Source organism: Psittacula echo (assembly GCF_963264785.1).
Source record: "Psittacula echo genome assembly, chromosome: 1".
Classification (NCBI taxonomy): Eukaryota; Metazoa; Chordata; class Aves; order Psittaciformes; family Psittacidae; genus Psittacula; species Psittacula echo.
Window position 1 is genome coordinate 150,170,447 of NC_137735.1, and position 19,555 is coordinate 150,190,001.

The 19,555-nt window shown below is 40.4% G+C and overlaps 2 protein-coding genes across 3 annotated transcripts; both read right to left on the reverse strand.

The window, feature by feature from the left end:
* Window positions 1-688: 688 nt before the first annotated feature.
* Window positions 689-7,975, reverse strand: LLPH (LLP homolog, long-term synaptic facilitation factor). 2 transcript variants are annotated; one of them, XM_080621408.1, is made up of 4 exons: window positions 7,930-7,975; window positions 6,414-6,475; window positions 5,047-5,233; window positions 689-1,167 (listed from the first exon to the last, which is right to left on the reverse strand). In XM_080621408.1, exons 3-4 carry the CDS (start codon window positions 5,228-5,230, stop codon window positions 1,004-1,006), a joined length of 348 nt encoding a protein of 115 aa, XP_080477534.1. In that variant the 5' UTR covers window positions 5,231-5,233; window positions 6,414-6,475; window positions 7,930-7,975; the 3' UTR covers window positions 689-1,003. The 2 variants fall into 2 exon arrangements, with proteins under 2 accessions (XP_080477534.1, XP_080477535.1); XM_080621409.1 differs by lacking the exons at window positions 6,414-6,475; window positions 7,930-7,975 and adding an exon at window positions 5,382-5,549.
* On the reverse strand, window positions 7,143-14,407 carry TMBIM4 (transmembrane BAX inhibitor motif containing 4). Its single transcript, XM_080621265.1, has 7 exons — window positions 14,256-14,407; window positions 12,469-12,577; window positions 11,078-11,183; window positions 9,535-9,568; window positions 8,457-8,574; window positions 7,930-7,975; window positions 7,143-7,359 (listed from the first exon to the last, which is right to left on the reverse strand). The coding sequence occupies exons 1-7, from the start codon at window positions 14,350-14,352 to the stop codon at window positions 7,153-7,155; spliced, it is 717 nt and encodes a 238-aa protein (XP_080477391.1). The 5' UTR covers window positions 14,353-14,407; the 3' UTR covers window positions 7,143-7,152.
* Window positions 14,408-19,555: the final 5,148 nt, after the last annotated feature.

The window sequence follows — 19,555 nt, forward strand, 5'->3', positions numbered from 1 at the left end:
TACTGTAATTGTTTCCATCCTTGAAATGAGAGACATTTTAAAAACACAAGCTTTCAGGGCAACTAATTCTTGCATCTGTCATCACATGTTATTGCCAAGTAATATGCAACCAACTGTAGCTAATCACATATAAATGGCATCTGTTACGCCCCCATGCAATATTTTATCCTATGCCCACGTTGTAAAACATGACAGACAAGTACCATTTTAGGAGGAAAAAATGGCTACTGAAAACACATCTGGAAAAGAAAATTCTCGTTTACTTTACTAAAACTTGGAAAAGATCTTAAATAAAAACTATTTTATTTCCAATCTGTGCATTTGCATTCCCTCATATCAATAATAATGATTTTTACTTTCAGTTATTTAGAGTTCCTACAATATTTCAGTTGCAGACAGCAGCAAAATACTTCTTTGTTCCAACAACCTTCTCTTTGTGAGCTGAAGTCAGCTGACACTTTGTCTTTTTACTAACAGAAGTTTTACAAAGCCTTGGAGTTGGTTTCAGGGTATAATCTCTTTCAAATTACATGTCAAAAGCCCATTTTCATTAATTACCAGATGTTAAAAGCAACACAACTGCACAATAAAAGTGATTTTACAGAAGAATTTAAAGGATATGGCGACTTTACACAATCCTTTGGTTGAATTTACTAAAAGATAAGTTACATTGACAAAGACCACAGTATAAAAAACATTTACAGCTTTATTATTTTCAGGATTTCCTTAAGCATTTTCAACATTTACAATATAAAAGATGAAGACCCTTCCCCCTCAACAAAACAGATCACAACAGACAGTCTATTCAAAGGCACTCAGCTTGATTTAAGTTTGTTAGACACCAAGTTGATACTGCTGTCATCATTTTCTGGCCCAACAGTCTCTTAAAAAAATTCATGCAACACAATGTACTATATTTGGTGGCCAAGCACAAAAATATAATGTATTATTTGGGATAACTATTTTGCAAGTAAAATATTCATGATCTTACAAAACTCTGATTTTACCAGACTAGGCCTTTGGCCAATTTTGATTTTTTTTTCCCCTTAACACGCTGTGCCTTAAGCTTCTTTCTCTGCCTGGAATTCATCCATATTGGGTACTGTCCATGCTGGTCTAGAAGAGTCTTTTTGTTCCGTTTATTATCTACATCCATTTTGCAGTCACCTGAAAATAAAAAAAAGTTATTTGAGTAAAATGAATAAAATACATGAATCAGCTTCAAAAAAGCTATTTTGTCACCAGATTTCCCAAAACAATGAAAACATACCTCCTCCACACAACAGTATCTGTACAGAAAAAGCTGAAAGCTTTATACTCTGAAAGCGGTTTCCAAACCAATACAACTACAACCCAGAAACTTCAACAGCTGATAATAAACATGCAGAATTGTCCCTCAAGGCCCATGTCTGGAGGCACCTTATACTTCTAGTCTGCCATCTGCTCCAGTACCATGTATAAAAACATTGTGTGTGGTCTCCATCAAAAGCTGCAACCAAACCGGAAGCTATAGGCTTACTGAAACATATGCACAATTAAACACTTTTTATGATGCAACATTAAATTAATTTGAGTGGAAGACGAAGACACGTAAAGATAAAATAGAAGGAAAAGCTAAAATACAATGATGGTATAAAGCACAAGGGAGCCAGTGATGCTGTGTTTGGCTCAAGAAGTCAGCACAAGGTCAAGTCTAATATATTTAGAGACAGAAATAAAGGATTAATTCAACATGACCCAGCAGTGTGTGTTTACAGCCCAGAAAGCCTGGGCTGCATCAAAAGGAGTGTGACCAGCAAGTCGAAAGAGGTGATCCTGGCCCTCTACTCTGCTCTCGTGAGACCCCACCTGGAGTACTGTGTGCAGCCCTGACGCCCCCAAGGTAAGATGGACATGGACCTGCTCAAGTGAGTCCAGAGGAGGGCACAAAGATCATCAGAAGGCTGGAGCACCTCTCCTATGAAGACAAGCTGAGAAAGCTGGGGTTATTCAGCCTGGAGAAGAGAAGGCTCCAGGGAGACCTTAAAGCAGCATTCCAGTTCCTAAAAGGGGCCCACAAGAAATCTGGAAAGGGACTTTCTACATAAACATCTAGTGATAAGACAAGAAAGAGTGCCTTTAAACTGAAAGAGGGTAGTTAGATTAGATATTAGGAAGAAATTCTTCACTTTGAGGGTGGTGACACACCGGAACAGGGTTGTCTAGAGAAGCTGTGGCTGTCCCCATCCCTGGAAGTGTTTAAGGCCAAGCTGTATGGGGCTTTGAGCAACCTGGTCTGGTGGAATGTGTCTCTTCCCATAATAGGGAGGCTGGATCTAGGTGATCTTTAAGGTCCCTTCCAACACAAACCATTCTATGATTAATCTCTAGGACCAGGAAGACCGCTGGTGACATAGTCATGCTCAAGAACACTGCCCCCACAGTTAGCTAACACCACATAAATGCCATGTCTCATTCCACGTACAACTCTAAACACTTTAACACGAGTTTTATAAACAGGAAAAAAAAGACTTTTTATATTGTGCCTGTCTGAAACAATAAAGGGAACAATTTTGGGAAACAAAAAGTCCACGTGCTGCTTCACTACTTGAAGCATGCTGACAGTCTACCTGGATGTGCAGCACAAGTTTGTGCTTAGGGAACCCTGAAGTTGAGATACAAATACTTGCAGTCAGCAAAGAATCAGCACATGGGCCTACTGGCGCAATCGAAGGCTGATCCAGCATGAGACAGGCAGCACAAGAAGTCCCAGCTCCAGAAACCTCTTGAGACATCAGAGAAACACATGAGACTTTCTTAACAGCAATCCTTTCCAAATGTCATAGGAGAGATGGCCCCCAACAACAAAATACAAGAAACCCTACCACCCCAAGAAAACCAACTCTACGTAATCTTCTTCTCTGATTCTTGTCCTGTCATATGACTGAGGTTCATCTATTACACAAATTCTGACTGCAAAAAAGCACACCCACAATAAGTGCCAGCTGCAACATAGACTAAATGAAGAAATACTCCTGGACAAAAAGTACCTGTTGCTCATGCAGCACAATGTTTTCATCATACTTTGCAATCTCAAGGATGCTACAGGAATTGGCAACAGGAAGAAACCTACTGAACAGAAGTGGTGCAAGGACACAAAGAAAACCTATCAAAAGGTTTAAAGACAAAGAGAAAATGAACAAGAAAAAAACCCAAAAGCTGTAGGTTATCCAAGCACACTCAATAGATATCACTATAATGAAAAAAATCTGTGCCTGTCCACAAAGTTTTAAAAACCATTTTTGACCAAAGGCTATCCAGATCTTATTTTTTTTTCCTAACAACAAAAACTGAAATTATTTCACGGCATGCTGTGAAAAACACCTTAAAGCAAGACAAGAAAATGCCCCTAATGTACACCTATATATTTTCTTGGGCTGGAAAATTATTTACCTATCTATGGAAAGTGCATATTCTGAACGAAGCTATCATCTACTTCAGTTCTTACAACTATGTGAACTCCCCTGCACAGACAGCTAGTGCTGAAAAGTCCTTTCAAAGAAGACACTATAATTTTCACAAAACTTGTAGGTGCTTTGTGAAATGTATTCTTAGGTATGTCTGAGGCGGCTATCAATCTACAAAGGCCAAGTGAAACGGGCCACTTGTAGAAAAGTTGCCAGCAGAGTTGGAAGGGGGTGCAGGAATGACAGACAGCCAGGCATTTGCTTCCGAAATTAGGTTTAAGACAACACTGTTTCCTACAGCTCCAGCATCAGAAGGTTGACAATGTTTCAAAACATTCTGGAAATTCAATTCTAATAATCCCATAAAGAACAACTTTTACATCTGGTATACAAATCAGAACCATGGATAAAACTACAAATTATACTCCAAGCCACCCTTAACTGGGCAAGTATTTTTATATAGCATTCTATTTCCATTTTCAATATAGTTCAGAGGGTCTGCTATTCAACCTCACACCACCTGTCTTTCCTAATTCCAGAAACACTGACAAAACTGACTGCATGACTGACAGTGATTACTATCATTACTCTATATCCTCACTGTGATCTCCCAAGAGTCTTCTGCATGCCACATAAAAAGCTCGTATCTGCAATATCCTAACAGCTTAAGTGGCAAAAACTGGAGAAGCAAAATGTACTATGATTTAGTTTGGACTGCAGTTTTGGAAAGACAATGTGTCCTTCTGACTCCTGTCCAGTATATACCCACTTAAAACCTTTGTTTCCACTTCCTGGGTTACTTCCTTTACAAATTACATCCTACCCACAGACTATAGAGGAAGGTGGCATCATCTGTAGACAGATAACAATACCTGTTCCTGCACCATGTGCAGTGCAGCACTAATTAGCATACAAAACCAAGGTCCTTGCTACACCTACCTTGAAACAGTACATTTAAAAAAGGGGGAGGAGGGAAATCACCCTATTAATGATAAAATATCCACAAAATTACATTATATTTGGGTCCAACTTTTGTATGTTTAGTGTCCTCCTTAAACTAGAAGGGAATTAATACCCCATCTCCACTTTAACAGCAAATACAATGCTGTAATTAGAACAGCTTCTAAGCTGTCTCCACAAAGAAACGACTCTAGGTAAGATACTACATACTTTAAATCACGTTAATAAACTTGTTCCACAAGTGACTGGATGCATAGAGAAGCTACTATTGCAAAGTGACCAGATTCAATGATTTAAATAGCATCTTACGGCTGTAAAAGACAACCATTTGGTCTTCCAACTCAACAATCTCAACCTGTAATAACTGTACGCATGATCACGACACTGAAAGTCACAGGAACAACGATAAGAAATAACGCAGGACGCCCCGACACGCAGATGATTGCAACAGAAAAAAAAATCCTAGTATAATAAAAACCACGCTAGAAACGTGGTGGGAGGAGGCGGGGAGACCAGCCGGCCACTCAGAAGGAAGGTCCTGGGCAGCCCAGGGCCCGCTCAGCTTCCGCCGCGGCCTGTTCCGGTCTGCAGCGGGGCCCTCCCCGTGGGTCACGCACCGCCCCGCGAGAGCCCAACTCACCGCCCGGCTGCTCGAGGACTTTCTGGGGCGGCACCACAGTCGCCACCTCCTTGACCTCCTCCATGACGACATCAGCGTTGGTTCCCAAGATCTTTTTCAGCCTCTCCAGCTCCTTGGGCGCGTTCTTCTTCCTCTTCTCCGCCCGCATCTTCCTCCTCCATTTGCTCCTTAGGCTCTTTGCCATGTCCTGAGGGGAGGGAAGAAGGACACGGTGAGGGCGAAATAAGCGCAGGGCAGAGAAGCCGTTAAGGCGGCGCACGCGCCACTCGCTCTGCTGCCACGGCTCGACCGGCCGGACAGCGCGCGGACACAAGTCCACCACTACCGCCACTCACCCCAGCCGTGCCCGAGGCCCGCCGCCCGCGCTCACGTTACGTTGAGCTCCCTGCCCGCGCATGCGCGTTCTGGCCAGGTAGACCCTGCCCACCCAGCGGGGCGCTGCAAGCTCTACCGTAATGCTCCGAGCAAGCGCGCAGCCGCCGCTCTGGCTCCTTTCGGCAGCACTTCGGGCGGGGGGGGGGGGGGGGGGGATCGGTGTTAAATACACACGTCCTTCTTCATAAGGGAAAAAGTGCAGTTTTATTCGTAGCTGTTGCCACACATTTCTTAATGAAACCCCAGCAGAGGAGAGAAACCCTCATGCCTGCCCAAAGCAATTTGCAGTTGTGCTTCAGGGGGTCCAGAGAAGGGCAACAAAGTCTGGAGAACAAGCCTTATCAGGAACGGCTGAGGGATCCGGGATTGTGTAGCTTTGGGAGTGGCTCCGTGGGGACCTTTCCGCTTTCTACAACTACCTGAAAGGAGGTTGTAGGGAGGTGGAGGTATGTCTCTCACTTAACAAGTGACAGGACAAGAGGAACTGGCCTCAAGCTGTGCCAGGGGACGTTTAGACTGGATATTAGGAAAAACCTCTTCACCAAAGGTGTGATCAGGTTATTTGAACAGGCTGCCCAGGGCAGTGGTGGAATCATCATCCTTGGAAGTGTTCAAAAACCGTGTAGATGTGGCCCTTAGTGACATGGTTTAGTGGTGGACTTGGCAGTCCTGACGTAACAACTGGACTTGATGATCTTAAAGGTCTTTTCCAACCTGGTTGATTCTCTGATTCCATAATTCAATAGTCAAGTTCCAGCACAGAAAGCATCCATAGTCACTTCCTGTGGCAGGACACGTGATGTTTACCAAGCCCTCCATTGTCTTTTTGTTAACCTGACAGGACAGGTAAGCAGGAACAATACCTGGACTTCAATACTGTGAAGTAAGAAAGCCTTTCAAAACTGTTTGTACCCTGCCTGCCATTCCAGGAGCTCAACAGGTTGGAAAGCAGCCACTGTCACAGCACCATTTCCCTGCTAGCACACACTTGCCTGTTCAGTACAGGGCCGTTGTGCTCTGTCCTCTTCAGCACTCTGAAGTTTTCCAGCCTCAACTGCAAGAACAGACTGAAGTTGTTCTGATTTTTATTGACAGACAACTAACCTTCATCTACATAAATTGATAAATGCCAGAATCCATCTCCAAATGATTTTCCAGAACACTAAAATTAGGCAATAAATAACACTTAAATGAAGAACATTCCCTTTGTTTTAAAACCCTCTGAGCTTCCAGAATGACCTGACAGCCCTGAACAAGAACAGAGCATCCCTGTTACAGAGAGCATTCCATTTTACCAAACAAAAACTAGAAAAAAACCAAAAAACTTAGTAAAACATTGCATGATGATAAGCTCAGGCTACCCTTACATGGTACACATACTTGTAATGCCATAGGAAACATTTCTAGCAGCTACAAAATAGCAGACAAGTCCTTATTCTGGAGCAAACGGAAGCTGGCAAATTTTTAATCGTGAATTCTGTCAAGTGCAAATGAAGTGATTAAAAAAGTGACTGAAATGATGACAGCATGGTAACTACATAAAATATATAATCTAAAGAAGAACTGTAGCTACATTAAAAAGCCTTTTTTATCTTTTCCTAAGGAGAGAGAAATATTCATGGAATGAAAAAGTAATAAAGATTCAGTCTCTAGAAGACAGAACTACACAGCCTGCAGATCATCCAAACGCTTAACTTTTCATATGCTATAGTCAAACTACATCGCTTTTGACTATTTTTTATTAAATGCCTCCAGTAAGCGTAGTAGGTGCAGGAACAGATTGATGATGTCCAAGTAGAGATTGATTGCAGCCAGTATGTACTCTTCAGGGGATAATTTGTGCATCAGCAAATGAGTGTCATAAATAATAAATCCACAGAATAGAAGAGCTCCAGCAGCAGCAAACACCAACTCTACTGTCTCACTATAGAAAAAAAACTGGAGGCAAATGAAACATGAAAAAAAAATTGTAAATGTAATTTTCTTTTTAATATTTAAATCCCTGCATATTGATATGTCACACTTAAAACAAGGATGCACGCTTCCTTTTTACTGCTATGGACACGTAAATATGGTATTATGATGACATTTCAGTGTTCTTATTTCATATAGTCCTCAGTCCCACAATCTCTTTAACTGAGTAAAAATGTCTCCACTCAAAAGAGAGGAAGCTCTGGTCTCCAGAGTATTAAGAGCAGAAAAATGAGAAGAACAAAACAAAATTAAACCCCCAATCTCCTTTCCATTGTCTCAATCAAGTAGTGGATCTCAACTGATACATTTTGTCAATTGACGCAAATACCACTTTTACATTAAGAACAGTATCCAACAAAAATCTGAACTAGAAACGAATGGTTAAAAGATCACCAGCATGATCTGTAACAGTAATGGATCTGGTTAGGGATTTTCACTCGTTAAGCTATATTGCACTGTCTAAAACCTTTTTGTTACACTAGAATAAAAGTTTTATGTTAAAGAATACTTTTTAACTATGAAAAAGTATCTTACCCTCAAGAAACCCGACAAGATTAAAATCCACAAACAAGTGAAGAGGCTGAAAAAAACACATTCAACTGTGAGCAACAATACATTTCCTTTTAAATTTTACTTACAATCTTTTCCCTTCTTCTAAAACCTCTTCACATTATATTTGGTAAGTAACTGCCCATAATTCCTGGATGCCAGGTTTTCGTTGGTATGAGCAATAAAACTCAGTTTTATAAAGCTGTCAAAAGCTATGATCTAACTACTTTTTAAAAAGTATGTGGAGCAGCTGCCTTCTGTCTCAGTGAAAAACCCAGATAAACTAGTTTTTTAGTCTAATATTACAGTTTTAAGATTCATAATCACAGAAAATAATTTCTTACCAAGAAAGAAGAACCACATAAAATTAATAATTTATGAGTTAACACCCTCACCCCCTTGAAGCAGGTTCTATTGACCTGCATTTCTTATTATATCTGCAAAGCTTGCTTTGAAAAAGGAAAATTCATCTTAACAAAACAAGAAAAAAAATCATCAATATGAGAACATACCCTGCTCCAAATCTGCTGAAGTCTCTCTTTGACTGCAAGGTATATGCAGTCAGTCCAAGAAATACAGCAGTAGTAAGAATAAAGGCTTGCAAGACGATGAAGACATCATAGAAACTCACTATAAACAGAAAAAGTGTCATTTAAAGAGCACTACACTACATATTTGTGAAGTTATCTTTTGAGGAAACAGAAGTTTAAACTTTCACAGACAGGAAAAAAAATCTTAACTGTGAACAAAAAAAGTAAATTATGCCTGAATTTGTCTTTGCACTTCAAAATCATGATCATAGAACTCATGGACCTTGCACTAGCTAAGTTTGACAGTCACCTTATAGCTGTAGCTTCTTAAATGGAAATAACAGATCTTCCCTAATAACAAAAAAAAAAAAAAAGTATTTTAAGCATAGATGTGAGACATCTTAAGGGAAAAGCTATCTGAATTTTTCATGATACTGAAATAAGGGAAAAAAAAATCAGTCCTACGCAAAGGCTCACAAAGTTTTGATTAGATGGGAAAGATAACACAAATGAGTGGAACCTTTTTCTTCCCTTCCTCCTTAATTCTTCCTTCTTTCCTTTCCCCAAACAATTTCTTTTTTTTTCCTCAGGAGATCACAAGCCACAACAAGGTTTCATCTTATGCTAGAAGCTATAGTGGAAGGTGATGACTTATCTGCACACTGCTCCATCTCAACCCTGACAACAAAGTACAGAACTCTCCAAACTCTGGAGGAAACTGAGGGCCAAAATAAGGATATTTCACTTGCCAATCAGCTCTGCTCAGAGCTGCTTTACAGGAAAGAACAGATGACTGGATCTACAGAAAGAACAGATGACCCAGCTCATTTCTCACTTCAGGTTTGCACAGTTTCAGTTCTGGATCAGAATCCAGCCTCCTCCCTTGATTCCCTGGTTTTTTGCCAAACTCGTATCACTGTCATTGAAGTTTTCAAACAAATATTCAAAATATTATCATTTTAGTCACATCTAGGAAACCTCAGATGGCAATTAGTACAACATACTGGATACCTTTTCCAATTTCTTTATAGAATCAGACAATAGGATGGCTACCATTTACCTGTAATAGCAACTGTCAGTGCTTCCAGCAGGGTCTACAAAAAGTAAAAACAAAAAATTACAAGGATAAAAAAAAAAAACCAAAACAGATCACAAAACACACGGAGACTTCACACACAATGAGCCCATTCTGCTATATAATCCCCCCATGCATTACATTAGCTCTCTTGCTAAATCTTTGTATATGAAAACACGTTTAGTTTTCAACAAGCAAATGGCAATCATAGTGTCCAACTGTGCCAGAAGTTGTTGTGTTACATAAAAAGAACATAAACTGAAAATGAATGAGAGACAGCCCCTATACAAAAACGCTATTTAGATTTTCCACTCAAAGCACATAGCATTCTTATCACACTTCTTACACACTATTCAAGGGGCTATAAAATTAATACACTCAATGTCTTATGAGACAGCTAAGTGTCTGCATCAGCTTCCTTTTCCCACCTGGCCTTGTTTTGAAACAGCTAACTTTAAAACCACACGTATCAATGTCTGGGCTGAAGGCTAGTATGGGCCCTGAGTTTTTCTAAAAGATAATTTCAAATTAAGTTTCATTAAACAAAATGTGAGAAAAGTCTCTATGTTGTGAACCAAGAGCCCAGAAATAACAGAATATTTAACCCATATTCTGTTTAGATTGATTTATCATGGGTTTGAATCCTACTATTCCTACACAATGTAATACTTACAGAGTCATACCACAAACTCCCACATCACATTTGGCCAAACTATTACATCACTCCTTGTTACAGCTGAACTTGTTGAAAGTTTTTAAAGGTTTTACTCTCCTGCAAGAGTTCAAAACTCAGGAAGCATACAACTGTGTTACCATTTAAACAGTCTTATTTACTTACACAGCAAACCTCATTGTATCACACATGTAATTCAGGCAACTCCTAAAACATCAAATTCTAATTGTGCTACTGTGACTCCTTTCCAGAAGACTGATTTGCTACATAAGCCAAAATATCCAAGATCAACATTTAGCCCATATCTAGAAATCCGCAACATCAGGCAGGAGACTGGAATTTGAGTACAGCTCTGAGTGACCTGCCTGTGTTCAAAACATGCCCAGAATTCAGCATCAAAAAGCCAACAATTAAAGAAATAAACATGTGTGGCTGGTTGTATTTGGATCTTTGCTGGAGGCTGTCCAATAAACAAATAAGGTAACAGAAATGCCTCCTCCTTTCCTACTGAGCAATTTAATAGAAAAAAATCACTAACTTCAACAGAACAATGAGAGCAGAAGGACAGATATAATTATACACACAAAGGGTAGGCAGGGGGAAGCTTGCTCAACCTGATTCCAAGTTCTAACACTCTTCCTAAAAAGATACTGGAAGAAACCTGACATAGAGGCTCTCTAGAAATAAGCTGTGAACAGGATCTCCAAAAAGTAACTCAGGCTTTTGGAAGTTTGTAGGGCATCTTTTGAGGAATAAAAGAAAAACCAATTACCCACCACTAGTTTGCTTCAAGGAGTTCATCACAATGAAAGATATTCTAGGGATTATTAAAATTGAATTTATATAAATACTTGCAAATCCAAAAAGCAGGTATAAATTAACAGGATGCTGGTGTCTGTAGAGGGTCAGTGCCACTATAACAGCCAAAGATCCCAAGCCAGATATCAAAAGCAAGGCAGGCCTGTAAAGTTCCATACAAAAAGTCATCAAAATTTGAAAGAAGCATCTGGAAGAAGAAAAACCAGTTTATATAAAAGTAATTTTTAAGTGATCACCTAGATAAGGTACTGCTCCATATAGATAAAGGAAATGTAAAGCAAGTTTCACAATAAAACTGATTGAAAACATACCACTATAATCAGTTAAAAATAGTACAATCACAAGACATTTTTTTTCATACTGAAACTGAAGATTGCGCAGGAGTTCATCACCTGGAAATGAACCCGTATGAAGAAGAAAATCCATCCGTACTAAACTAACAGTATTAAAGAACATGTAATATTTTAACCTATTAAGAATGCCACATTCAGGCAACTGGCTTTAGTAAGCACCTGAGTGCAACAAATGTGGGCATTAAATGCACCAAAAGAAATTAGTACTGAATAGTAAGTATCCCTAGAATTAAATCATCCAAGCAGCCCTCCAAACAAAAACTGCACCATAATCAATCACAAAATTTCAACACTTCTAAGTGAGCAGGATGATTTGAAATAATCAGATTTCAGTAGAAAACTGTAGTTTTACAACCTCTGTTGCATACAGTATAGATTATACAGAAACCTTTAGAGAGCACTTGATACTCCTTTTCCATCTGGGCTTTGAAATGAAAGCAAAAGCAAAGACTGAAAGTACACGTGGGGAAAACCAGAAACTGCACTCAATGCTCTCCACCAAGCTGTTCTTTACCCCTGCCCGTCCACCACAGTTTGGATTCTGAGACTTGTTTTTTTCCCCATGAAAATCTGAGAGGCAGAAAGAAGTAAGCCCATGGGAATGTTAGCAGACCAGTTTTCTGGAAATCAAAAACCAACAACAACCAAAGAACAAAAGAAAATTGGGGAAGGGGAGAAAAAAGACATGATTCAGCTTTTTGGAACAGGTAACTAAACAACAGCATTCCAAACAGATGAAAAGTAAAAGTAGATACTTACACCATAAAACAAGAAATGTCAATAATTGAGATGTTCTCCAATTCATATATAGGTTTTCATAGCATAATTATTATACCAAGCACTATTAATGAAATATTGATTAAAATAAACTTTAATAATAAATTCTAATAATAAACCAAGGGGGAGAATGTCAGACAAGAAAAGTTACTTCCTAATCAGGTTACAAAATTTCTATCACAGAATCAAAACACAGGGTATAAAAACGGTTAGTAATATTGAAGTGTTCCAGAGGAATGAACTACATTAACTACACTTAACACAGGATAAACAGCTCCATTTCATTTTAGTATTTACCTTTCATGAACAAATGCCTGCACTCCAGTATAGTACATAAAAATTGCTGATGTGACTGTGGTCAGAAGAACTTGAATGGAAAGAATGCTGTAGACTTTTCTCAGAAAAGCTAGAATAAGGAAAATAAAAATTAAATAATTTTTGATTTACACTTACAAAGTTCAATAGTAAATCAGATGAAAGTTTTCTATTTGGTAAGGAATCATTAGAAACTATTCAGTGAAAATGCACAGAGCTAAATGGCAAGAAGCTATGTCTCCTTAAAAAATTGCAAATTCCAGGAAAATTACATTTATTTCTGGACAACAGTATTTAAACAATAACAATGATAACAAAACAAATGCAAAAAACATTTGCAAGGAACTTACTTCAGACTCTTTAAAAAACTACGTATACCTAATCTCACTAAGAAATTGATAACAGTATAAAACCTCCATCACATTAGTGGTATCTAATGGACATAAATGAAGAAAGATTAACTAGCAAGTTCTCTGGTAGACAAAAACTGCCATAAAAGTTGGAAAAACATGTACGGTAGTATCTACCTGATTGACCTTTCACCATGTTAAATGTAATTTATCATAATTTGTAACCTGCATAGTACTGAATGGGTACGTACAGATACTGACTTTGAAAAAAATAAATTAAAAATCCCAGAATTAAGCTAACAGGCTTCATAGTTCTAGAATTCTGAAGAGTGGTTCAGCACATACAAATATATCATACAGATATTCCCCGTATGAAAGGAGACCAAACCCATTAGGTAAAATGCTCTGAAGAGCAAGCTTATGGAGATAATGGATTCAATCTTTAGTAACACAGCCTAAACAAGTTTAAAAGTACATACTATGAGAAGCTGAATGACCTGTGTGCAGCAGGTAAGGTTAAACATACTTGTAAGCCATGAGGGACTGGGGCCTATTTTGTTATAATAAACTGAACAAACCTTGAAGTAGCCTGCTAGCTACCATGGCCTTCTCCCCACATTACTAAATACATCAGCAATTCTGCTAAAAGCAATAGCTCTTTTATGTTGTTTATTTTCCAGACAAGATAAAACTTTATTTTCACAGGAAAAGGCCTCCAGTTTATCAGAAATATCTAATGAAAAATTCACAGCACACAGCTGTTTTTATTCCAAGATATACCCAATAACCCTCTAACTATTCCAGCAAGAATTCCTGATTAGACACATTATACAAGAGCATTTGAGACCTGCGTATTAACAGCAAAGCAATACTTCATGACCACTAGTATGACCTTATAGCACACAAACACTTCAGTGGAAGAGACAGCATTTCAATCCCTCACAGATAAAACTCAACTCTGTCAGTATCCTGCTTAAACTACTCTAACAGGCACCAATTTTGGCAGGTATGCACCTCATGTATGATGTTTGGGCTTCAAAACGCATCACTGTGGGGAAAATAAAGTTTATTATATATTGGTTTAATCCCTCTGATAATAAGACGTATCCCCTCTACGCTTAATGTCAGAGTCTATAGCCGGAACCTCATTTTCCTTGATGCTACCTCCACCTCTATCATTGATAGTTAACCTGGGCTAAGCAAGGCCCTGGCTCCCCCCTCACAGCCTTAGCTCAGGTGGTTAAAATACAGCGCAGAACCCGAGCGCAGGTAAACGCCACATGCGGCGGGGCTAACAGACAGCAACTGCGGGAGCGCCGAGGCACGACCCAGAGAGGGAGGCAGCGGGGCCTCTCCGCAGGGGCTGGCGGGGGCGGTTAGGGGTGGGGACGGTGTGTCGATCTTATCCCCAGTCCCTACCCATGCGGATGTGAACGCTGGCCGAGGCCACGTTGCTGCCATAATTGAAGTCATCTTCGATGGAGCTCCGCGGATAGAGCTGCTCCGCCATCGCCATCGCCGCCACCTCCCGCACCAACGACGACAACCTCCCCGCTTCCGGGAAGGGCCGTCGCACACCGCACCGCCAAGCAGGGCCCTCTGTCGAGCGGCCGAGCTGCTCGATCGCGGCGGCCTGCCCGCCCAGGGGGCGCTGTGGAGCGGCTGTGCCCCGCAGGTAGGGGCGGTGGCAGACGCGGCTCTCTGCGTCGTAGCGGGCCATAACCGGCTGAGGGGGACGGTCTCGGCCCGCGCCGCTCTTTCTGCGGCGTGGGCAGAGGCTGCAGTGGGAGGGAGGATGAGGAAGGCGGTGACGAGTGGGGAGTGACATTGGAAGGGAAGAGCCACCTGCGTCTTTTGGCCTTTACGTGCGGTATCTGCATGGTAGAGCAGGACTGGGTTTCCTGTGGCGGTCTCTCGTGTCTGCTGACAGTTATCTACGCCAGACCTGCCCTGCACATGGTGCACCATGGCTTGAGGAAGCGTTGTGGTTGTGTTTATCTTGAACACGACTTCCTGTGCCTGTTGTAGGTATGACAGGTCTGGAAAAGGAAGTTCCAGTGATTTTTCACCTTGTGAAAAGTAAACAAGTAAACAATCTTCACTCGTGTTCACCTTGGATTCACTTCTACCTACTATGCAGAATGAGTTCTCCAGCAAGCTGGGGCTGTCCACAGCTGCAAACACACAGCTGCATTCAGGAATATCCAATAGAAGAAGCTTTGGGTGTTAATGCTCTCCCTCAGTGTACATCCCACTAGAGATGCGTTTCACTTCCATGAACGCTTAATACAAAATAGCTGTCTTCTAATTTTGTGTCCTGTCCTTCAAAGTCAACTCAGTTTAATTCACTAGAACACAAAGATGCTCAACATTTCTCAGATTACCACATAGCACTTTGTACAGTCAGACCTTGTACTCATGGAATTGCTCCCTTTTCCCCTCCCTCTTCCCAATTGCCCAACATGGTAGCTCACATTTAGGAATCCACAAAAACTAAGATTTTGGGATGTGGGATGGGGAGTGCAATATGTTATTCTTTAACTTGTGAATATCACCTAACGCCTGCCAAGAAACTGAAGTGATAGACACTTTAGAAATGTATGCAATAGATTAGACTAAAAGTGCTTTTAAAAATTGGAAAATAGTGGCCTCTGCTGTATTCAGATTCTCCAGGGAGAAGTAAATAAATTATATGATTCCGTGATGAAATGATTTGGAGCAAAGTTCTACTGAGTTGACTTAAGATACTACATTTCAGTTGCAGATACAAAAAATATGAGCACGACTCTATAATCTGGGAAGTATTTATCGTTTTCCTAATGTCATGTTGCATTTTTAGTTGCTGCAGATCAGTATCTTTCAGCTTTAATCCTGAATTTGGAGATTTATGCATTGCTTTCATTGTTGAATAATAACTTTTGAAATAATTATGCTGTCTGCTTTCTTGTGCGCGGCTCTGCAGAAGAACAGCACTGATGTTTTCCCAGAAGAAGCATTTAGAGTTCTGGACAAGCATCCTGGGTTGCCTTCTCCTAAAACATCCAGTGCAATTTTCTTTAAAATGCCTGTTAAAGGTAGCCTCATTTCTGTGTGAGAAACAGAAAACTGCAGAGCATTGCTGCGGAGTTGACTCCTGCAAATAGCTTGAGCCTGGAGCTGGTTGAAGGAGAGACGTAATAGTCATCTTCAACTGCTTTATAAAAGGCTGTTTCAGTTTTCCCACTGTGGAGAAAGTAGGACCATGTAAGAGGTAGTGCGGCTTAGACTGCAGTAAGGAAGATTCAGGGTGAAAACCTGAGAACTTTCTGAGGGTAATCACGGCAAAACTGTGGAATAGCTAGCCTGGGCTTTAGGCACAGGCTAGGAGATAAGAGATTACAGGAAACAGGCATGTGCACCTTTGCTCTTCCACACACGCACCTGCTGCGTGAAAGACGTTGATCTGATGTAAGCCAGTGGGCTTATTTCAGAAAGGGAGGAGACAAAGCAGCAAATGATTCGGTGACTCACGAGCACAATCTGCCAGGGTAGAAATGGAAAAATTATTTGCATCTGCAATACTGATAAAGCCTGCAATTTTCATGCCAAAAGAGATCATCATTCTTGTCTTAAGATACTTTTCTGTTACCTGCAGGCTCACACAGAATGCACTGTGCAGTGAGCAGCTCTTTGGAGTCACTGAACTGAACGAAAGTTTAATAACACCAAGCCTGGCTGAGTTTTTTCAATGTCTTTGCAATTTTCCATTCCTCACTTGGGAAAGTATACCTTATAAAATGCTAAATATGCCTTATAAAAAGCAAAGTATGTTTTACATTGCTTTTCTTTTCTGTATTTGATGTTTCCATAAACATACCTCCATTACACTATTTTTATTTGAAACCACTGCAGTCCCACAGTGACTTGCTTGGGACTGGCTAGACGCTTCCACTCTGCATGTGTGCGTGCAGGGATGAAAGAGCTTTCTGTTCTGCAGGTTCTGGTTTGGACTCCGGTATGGGGAAAGGAAGCTCGCTCTGACTAGAGCCCTGGTTAAGGACCACAGACTCCTCTGTGCCTTTTGTCTGCATTACACAAAATCGGTGGCTTTGCTGGAAAAAGTCCATCTGGTGCTCAGAGGTACTTGGGAAAGGTACTTGGAGTGTTGCCAGGATTCTGCTTCTTTCCAGAGGTTTGTTTTTAAATCACTGTGCCAGAGCCCCTTTGCTTGCTGCAGCTTCGAGCAGTGCTCCTGGAGTGACCTCTCTCAGCATTGCTTTGATATACATCTGTGTATCTTCACATCATCATGACTGCTGTTGAGGCAGCACACAGTGGTCTCCTCTTCCCAGACTGCAAAGTCTGTGACCTCTGCGTGGCTCCATACAAATGCATGAGATACGACTGCTGTAATATCGCTGGAGTGCAGGGTGTGCAATTACAGGAGTATGTAGTCACACATGGGGCCCTGTGGCTGCCTGCCAGCCTTTCAACAAGGAGGTAACATCCAGGCAATTTGTGTTTGGAACAGCACGGTGCACACAGTTCAGATGCAAAGTGATGTGGGAAAACAGAGAAGTTTGATTATATAGGTGCATCCGCATGACCATTAACCATTAATCTATCCCCAGGTGAACTTTGTTCTCTTAATTTTGAAATAGCTGGTTAGTTAAGTTAGAGGGATCATTTTATTGTGTGGCCCCGAGGAATCTTAATTTGAAGAAACTTTAAGTTACTGTGAAATTATCGTTGCACTCAAAATACGAAGTTTTCCATAAGAAGTGGAGACAATCTTGTAATTGAGAAGGTCTTCCAGATTATATTTCAAAATACACGGCTGATCAGGCTCTACCCTTTCACAAGTAGGTCACCAAACCAACCTTTCATTATTCCAGGATGAAAAGCGTCTCTCAATGTTCTTTTAGTTTGCTTGAGCCCTCATCTTTGCCTAATGATATGTATAATCTTTTTTCCTATTAAATCCCATCTCCCTTATGTATTTTTTCATTATACCTCACCATACTGTAACTTGATTAGCTCCATTATTTTTTTCACTGTGTTGTTGATAAAACAAATCAAGTTAGTTTTGGGTCTTGGAGTCACTGGAGGATACAAAAGAAATGAGTTGTGGCTAGGAATGGAGCTAGCTGGTAGCTCTAGTCCATGAACATGAGGGTATGAGCTTACCTGCCAGGGAGCACAGTGAGGAGGTTAAATGCCTTTTATTTTAAGGACTTGTAGTGGATGAGGGAGTTCATTCCCTCTCATGACTGAGAACTATAACAAAGGATGTGGCACAGTGTATTCGGCAGAGTATATATGTTTGTGTTCATCATGTCTGTTTGTTGGAAAGAGGCAGGAAAACATAGGTGTGCAGGAGTTTCACGACCTTCATACTTGGTCAGACCAAGGCGCCTAGCCAACGCTCTGAGAGTGGACAACAGTGAGATCATGAGAAACTGCACTGTCCCATGAGTAACCGATTAGAGATCTGGCATAAAGCCAGTTGTTTTGCTAAGGATATAAAAGCAGGACCCTCTTGTGGCAATGAGAAATGCGTCACCCATGGTTGGATGCACTGCATAGGAATTTTCCCGATTACCTGAGGCTCCTGGCATTGGCTGCAGTGGGGCTTCCCAGCTGGAAATGTGGGCTTGGATTGTGATTCAGTGGTAATTGGTGATGTATTTCTTCTTAATCTCTATTCTCTCTATACAGTACTGTTCTAATGCATTGCCAACTTTCTTTGGTACTTTACTTATATACCTGTATCTCTGATTTGCCGTATTGTACTTATTCACTATATAGAGGGAGAGATTTACCTAATTCACATTAGTGTGCTTGCTTTTAGTGTGCTCATTGGCTTTAGTGTACTTGTTTAATAAACTCTGCATATTATACAGCTAGTGTGTGGTCACTTTGTGGCGTACCCTGTCTGTCAGCAGAACAGGACTTTGAACAGCTTTTGAACAGACATGTCAGTTTGATTGATGCAATTTGGCGAGACATTTTGAGTGCAGTCAGGGTGGGTATGTTTCCCTTTGAAAGCAGGACTTCAGGATCAATATATCTCTGCAATTAATAAGGTAGTGCTGGTTGTTAATAAATTAATGCTAACATTAAGTCTTCTTCCACGGTGTTTGTCCATTTATGCAAGTCTCATTTTTCAAGGATGCAATCTTATTTTGACAAAGTGAGGTATTTTATATTTTAAGGTCAGGATCAAGCTGAAAGATGTCTGTGCTTGTAATCCCACCTTTGTTATTTTAGTAACTGCTAAAGTTTAAAGAAGAGCATTATCATTTTATTCCATGTGTAAGACTGAATCCTGTGGAAATAGAGTGCTACGCTGATGGCCCAGTTATAGGCAAGAAGGTTTTGTTGTTGTTGTTGTTTTGTTTTGTTTTCCATGGAGGTAATGTTACAAACTGTCTTTGTAGAAGGGGAAACAATCTTGAATTTGTTTCTCTGAATGAAACATCAAAACATACCCTGCTTTGAGTTTGCTAATATTTATCTTCAGTTTCAATTTAGTAGTAAGAGCTGTTTGAATTTTGGGAGCATCATATGGAGTCTCTTTATGAAACACAACTACTTTTTCTGTACAAATTCCAATGGACTTTAATGGTCTTCACTGGACAGCCTACATCACCTGCAATAGCTAGTCATTCTGTCACCTAAACCCTGACTGTATTCATATAAATTAGCTTATCTAAACCTTTGAGCTTATTTTGTCACAA

Excerpts from the sequence above, each read along its gene's own strand:
- LLPH (XM_080621408.1), bottom strand. The coding sequence starts at position 5,230 with ATGGCAAAGAGCCTAAGGAGCAAATGGAGGAGGAAGATGCGGGCGGAG. Across the intron at positions 1,168-5,046 it reads AGTCCTCGAGCAGCCGGGCG|GTGACTGCAAAATGGATGTA; the intron begins GTGAGTTGGGCT and ends TTTTATTTTCAG.
- TMBIM4 (XM_080621265.1), bottom strand. The coding sequence starts at position 14,352 with ATGGCGATGGCGGAGCAGCTCTATCCGCGGAGCTCCATCGAAGATGAC. Across the intron at positions 12,578-14,255 it reads CAGCGTTCACATCCGCATGG|CTTTTCTGAGAAAAGTCTAC; the intron begins GTAGGGACTGGG and ends TCCTTATTCTAG. Across the intron at positions 7,976-8,456 it reads TTCAGCAGATTTGGAGCAGG|CCTCTTCACTTGTTTGTGGA; the intron begins GTATGTTCTCAT and ends TGTTTTTTTCAG.